This window comes from Buceros rhinoceros, unplaced genomic scaffold (assembly GCF_000710305.1).
Source record: "Buceros rhinoceros silvestris isolate BGI_N320 unplaced genomic scaffold, ASM71030v1 scaffold27880, whole genome shotgun sequence".
Taxonomy (NCBI): Eukaryota; Metazoa; Chordata; class Aves; order Bucerotiformes; family Bucerotidae; genus Buceros; species Buceros rhinoceros.
In genome coordinates this window covers 26,756-32,553 of record NW_010389443.1, presented here as the reverse complement: position 1 = coordinate 32,553, position 5,798 = coordinate 26,756, and the positions used below count along the sequence as shown (strand labels likewise).

The following is a 5,798-nucleotide window of genomic DNA, read 5'->3' as shown; positions in this document are numbered from 1 at the left end:
AGCCAATCCCTAGCTGCCTCAAAGGATTCAGATTGTACTATGCTAGTTAGGAGCTCACTGCACTAATTTTTTTTTTTTTTTAATAAAAATTATTTGGCTATTCCTTGTAATATATTAGAAAAATACTCTTTTTCCAAGCTAATTACAAGCCTTGTACACAAGACAACATGACATTTAAAAAAAGAAAATTAAAGTACTCTTATCCTGCTGTATGCACCTTATGCATCCACTCCATCAATCTGGGAGGTGAACTGGGGAGGGGAAGGCCAGGGGGACGCTTCGGTCTGGCTCCTGCAAAGACTCACACGCTTAATCCTACACACTACAGACTCACAGAAAACGCCGGTCGCACACGCGATACGTCAAGACACGTGTCAGCATCTGGAGGATCGGGACCGCGGGTCAGGAAATGGAAGTGGTGGTCCACAGCCTGGCTTTTGGTTTAGATTGCTGAACGCAGGTTCTACCGTGGACGCGTATGTTCTCATGCTCGTGTATCATAGAGAAAACAAAGACAGAAATACGATTTTCCATGTAATCCACCACTTAATGCAGCATGTCCCCAGAATTGCCATAATAGTGCTTTTGGCGTTGCATTGTTAGTAATTCTTTGCATATCAACAGACTTTCCTCATCCGGAACCTTAGTGTTGTATTCACAGATCATTACATGGCTGGCTAACAAAGAAGTTCCCTTTCTTTCGGGCAGAACTCTGAAAACAGTTTTATTTTTCCAATGTTATTTAGGGAAAAAAGAAAACCCTAAAATTGAAGTTTCCCTTTCAAGTAGTGGTCTGAAATGATTACAGGTGAGAAGAACTACCAGATTCTCCACGGTTACGTGACTATGGTAACTGAGCCCTGCCTTCCGTTCACAGAGCTTTACGAACAGAGAAACAATTTCAGATGTTTGCTGAAGGAAATGACGATGGACTCGAGAAGAGAAACTGCAGCTTAGATGACTATTCTGGCTTTGGAAAACAGAACAAGAACCCCAAAGAAAACCAGTGACAGAAATACTGTGTTGTGGTACAAGTTTGTTACTAGTGCACCTTCTACACACACAATAACTTGACAGCAAGTTAAAAGATCCTCCAAGCGACATCTCATTCACTACACCACCCCGTTTCTCGAAATGCCAGAGCTTGCTAACACGCTGATGGTACCGCACAAGCGAAGGCAAGATGGACACAACCTGGAGATGTTCTACAATCCACCACCATTTAAAGCAGTTCTTCTCTCTAACTCATTTTAAGTGGGAAAAAAAAAAACAACAAAAACCCCCATGTACAAGACAGTCTGTTTTGATTACAGATTAATAATACAAAAGTCTATGCTGTAGGTTAGTTAGTTAGAACACTTGATGAGCAAATCAATGCAGTGTGAGCCCCAGCTCACGACCAAATGGGAAGTGATCCGACCTGGCGGGTTCTGGATGCTGTTGGGCACAGTGGCTGCATCAAAATGAGTGATCTCAGTGCTCCAAAACCAACGTGTTCCTTGAACTACCGGAAAAAGTAACACTTTGAATGCATCTGTAGTCATCCAGCAGCTTTGTGTTTTCCACCACAGCACCTGCACATGACCCCACAGTGGTAACAAGCCCGAAGCGGCAAGTAACAGCACATACATGGAGCAATGAAAGACAAGGCGATAAGGGCCATCCACCGGAGGCAAAACATTTCATCACTGGTGTCGCACGAGCAAGGATCTGTATAGTCTCCTTCTGGATCGGACATACAGTGATAGAGCATAGTGTCTGCGCACCACATACAGCTCACTCGATGGATGCAAGTCTTGACGCGGTCCGGAGCATCCTGGCATTGACCCCGTTTGTTCTCCTCGTGGTTGAACATGTCCCTGCAGTACACACACCGCGACCTCTCACCATCTTCCTTCCGCCTGGGCTTGAATTTGACAGGTTGAGTCTTTATCACAGCACCCTTGATATCTTCACCCAGGTCAAAGTCCGAGTTGTCTACGTAAGGGTAAGTGTATTCGTGTTTTGAGGCCTCGCTTTTGGCAAAACGTACGTAGGAGTCCATGTCATCAGGATCAAAGTTCTTTCCTCGCGCTGGGGCATGGCGATAGTCCTCGTATCCAGTCATCCAAATCTTTTCCCGAGGATTGATGCGCACTATCTCCTCCTCATCGTCTGGAAAGTTGACGTGCCGGTAGGATCGCGGTACTGACTGCGGAAGCAGGGATGGAGATGAAGGGGGAGAAAAGATAAATATCCTCACTTTGCTATCAGCAACCACCATCCCTTTGCTTAGTGAAAAGCCAATATTTAAACAACTTTGTCTTTCCTTCTTCGTACGCCCTTCACCGCAACCCATCACAGAGTTTCAGTCTGTGGCCCAGGAGTCAGAACAACCGTCACAGACCTACAACGGTCTGTGTGCACGTGGTACAACGTAACATATGAAATCTCGGGGTAACCCCCTCCTTTTGGTTTTGTTTTGACTTTAATCATCGGAAGCCCTTTAAAGCTAACTGAGAAAGAAAGGGGGAGAAAGGAAGGGGGCATCTTTCAGGGGCTGGGGGGGTAGGACCAAACACCATTCTTAGCTGTGGCAGACACAGCCCTTCAGGTGGCAATGCTGGGAAGAAACCTTACTTGTTCTAGATGGTAGTGGTCAGAGCTGTAATGGTCGTGAAGGTGTCCACGAGTGCAAATTCGTCGATGTTCGCAGGACGCAGGAGAAGCCAGAGTTCGCACCGGCTGTTCCCTTTTCTGAGAGGAGTTCGAGGAGCTATCTGTAGCATTCTGTTTTAAAGGGAAAGGGGGAAAAATCGTCACACCTTCAGCCGTTGCTGCACGCAGCATTAAAAGAGATGTTTTGCCACTCACGGACTTCACACACACCTACGACACCAGCAACACCTGAACTTTCAGTTAAAATACCCGAAAGAGGCAGAGCTGCTGCCAGGCCATAAAAGCTGTCACCACACACATGGAAAAATAATATGCCACAGCCGACCCATGGCGTACCCACCAGCACCGCTCAGATTCGCTTGGCATGTTACTTGTCACCCTGCAGGATGATGAGCCTTCCCGCTAGAAGCTGCCTCTGAAGAGCAAAGTTAAACTCTGTCAAATGATGCCATCGTGTAAGTCCCGTGGGCACACCGAGACAGAGCATCTGTGTGCCTGGCTCTACCCCGCTACTTACCCGGGCTACAAAACCACCGGCAATTCCGTTAACCTGCAGGCATGCCATTAAGCCAAAAACCTCCTCTACTCTTTCTTCTCCAAACACTCATCAAACCCCAGGTCATCGCAGGCTCCTTGAATAATCAGCTTTCTTTTAAAAACTAACACGTGATGGATGTTACTTGTGTTTTTATACACTCCCGGCTCGTGATGAGCACTTTCCTTAGGTTAATTAGTTACATCATTACACAACAATGGTCATGAAGGGGTGAAGCACCACGTACTAACACGCTGTTGCCAATACCTGCAGCTTCTTCATACACATACTTCACCACCCTCTCTCCAGACCCCTTCCTGAGTTTCAAGAGTTTCCATACAGTATCTAGACCTTCAGGATTTTGCTCATTATCTCTTTTCATAGACCGGTTAGGCTTTTTCCTATTCCCGTGAGTATCAGAGGACAGCTGCCAAACGCACTAACAGAGCGGGAGCAGGCAGAAGAGCCTCCACGCACACCCATCAGAAGAGCTGTAACACTGCACACGCCTCAAGCATTGGTCCTTTGAACCAAGGAAGACATCTCCATCCCTCTCCAGCTAACAAACTGTGCAGCAGCTATGACCAGGCCAAAGGAAACGTTTCCATTTGCCACAACGGCTCACTGCAGACACAACTTCAAGAGTGGGAAAAAAGTTGTATCAGTAGTGGGAGAAGACTGGTTTTACCTGAAAAACCCTCTCTCTGTGTCAAGAATGCGCTCACTAAACAGTATTTTCCGATGAATCGCACCAGACAGGTCTCCTACTACAAGAGTACAAGAATGCTCATTGTGGATGTTTGTTTACTCTGAAAACAACGCTCTGGCAAGACTCTGTCCAGAGGCGAGCGCGCCTGAACGCCTTACCACACAGCACACGCCGACCCTCCGTAACCGGCGCAGCAGCCAGCAGCGCTGAGCTCCCGCCTCCGCCGGCTGGGAGCAAGCAGACGGGGTTGTGTGCAGGGTGATGGAAAGGCAGGCTGGGTCACCCGAGAGGTTACAAGCCGGATGAGTTCTGAATGGCCCATCCACCATCAGGACAGACTTTTCGTGCACGTGCTTCTTTGGGTTGGCGTTTTTTGTTTGTTTGTTTTGTTTTTTAACAGGTACCCAGAAGCAGAACAACTCTCCAGGCAGTTAACATCACCTCGAAAATGTAACTGCGCTGATTTTCAGGCTCTGTTTGAAAAAAGCCGTTTCACCAACCCAGGCTTCATAACTTACTTGACAAAGGCACTTCAGTTCTGGGGTTTAAACCCTTCAAAGCTAATTCTAGTGCCTGTAACTTTAGGTCCTACAGTACCTAGCACATTTTGGGGACGTTTCAGAAGAACATGAGCAGCTTTTACAAGCAAACACTTCATAACAACATTAAGCTTCTGATTTCTTTTGAAAATCTGAGAGAAGTTAGGATTTTGTTACGACAGCTGCCTCACACAAGTTACTTTTTGCGGGGCCGTATGCGGTGCTGACCCAGATGCTGAGCTGTAATTTAAGCTTCTTGGAGCACCAACAGCAAGGCACACACCCCATCGTCCAGGCAGCCTCAGCCCGCAGCGTGCTCTCAAAGTTACACTTTGACCGGCGTGACCCAAAAAGGAGGCAGGGCCTTACCACGGTGCTGCGCCTGCCAGCAGGACCCTTCACCTTCACTGGAAGCGTGGCCAAGCCCTGCTGGGACAAGCCTTCTGTGGATACGCTCTGAAAACGTCGTGGGTGCTCACGGTCAAAGTAACGAAGCCTGGGAAAATTACCCAACTGGAAGAGGTTGCAGGCACATACTGGCCTGCAACACTCTCACACCCTCACCCTCCTGGATGAAAATAAAAATCCCAAACCGTGTATAACCGCTCGATAATCTCGGCAGGGCAGCTGGGAGCTATAACCACCCTCCCAGCAGTGTGCTATTCGCTGCCTCCTGGGGCAGGCAGTATTTCTGCAACAGGCAATTGGAAAAGAGGCTGCAGTGATTGTTATCTCGCCTGATTCTTATCTACCCTTGCTCTCCTCCACACCTTATTCTCCTTCAGACCTGGCAGGGCAATCGAGCCTCTCCTCCGCATGTGTTGACATGGCTACAAAACCTGTCTGCAGCACACCAGAGGCTGCGGCGCTGGCCCCTGCTTTCACCTTATTAAAAATTGCTGCATTTCCACATTCAGTGTCCTCAGATTAGAGGGGCAGTTTGCCAACACAAACACTCACTCTAAGCGCCCAGAAAGGGAGAATGCAAACCATCCGAGACGAGGTCTCTCTCTGCTCACTCGTCCATGAAAAAGTTCATGCCGCCTCCTGGTTGGTGATGCTAAAGGCAACTGTTGGCCAGCGCAGTGGCTGAAGGGTTACCTTGCTGACCACCGGCTGGGATAAGCACTGGTACCTTCCAAAGAGGTTCCCATGACAGCTTCAAACTTCCGTAAGAGAAGAGAGAAACTCTCGACACACAGGAAAGAAGGGTTTGAAGACTGGGGGGAAAAAAAGGTGGGAGACACCTCTGTCCCACACAGAAGGTCACCAATATGCTGGTGAGCATCAGTGATCTGAAGAGAGAGGTGAACAACAAGATGACAGTTTTGTGATGAAACAAGTTACTCAAAATGAA

The 5,798-nt window shown here is 47.9% G+C and overlaps 1 protein-coding gene across 1 annotated transcript in view; it reads right to left on the bottom strand.

Moving 5' to 3' along the window:
- Positions 1-548: 548 nt before the first annotated feature.
- Positions 549-5,798, bottom strand: part of SPRED2 (sprouty-related, EVH1 domain containing 2) — a 25,580-nt gene continuing 20,330 nt past the window's right edge. The window contains exons 4-5 of the mRNA XM_010134342.1: positions 2,620-2,769; positions 549-2,191 (exon numbers count right to left, since the gene is read on the bottom strand). Coding sequence (XP_010132644.1) covers positions 1,541-2,191; positions 2,620-2,769 — 801 coding nt within the window. The 3' untranslated portion in view covers positions 549-1,540. The remainder of the gene's footprint in view (positions 2,192-2,619; positions 2,770-5,798) is intronic.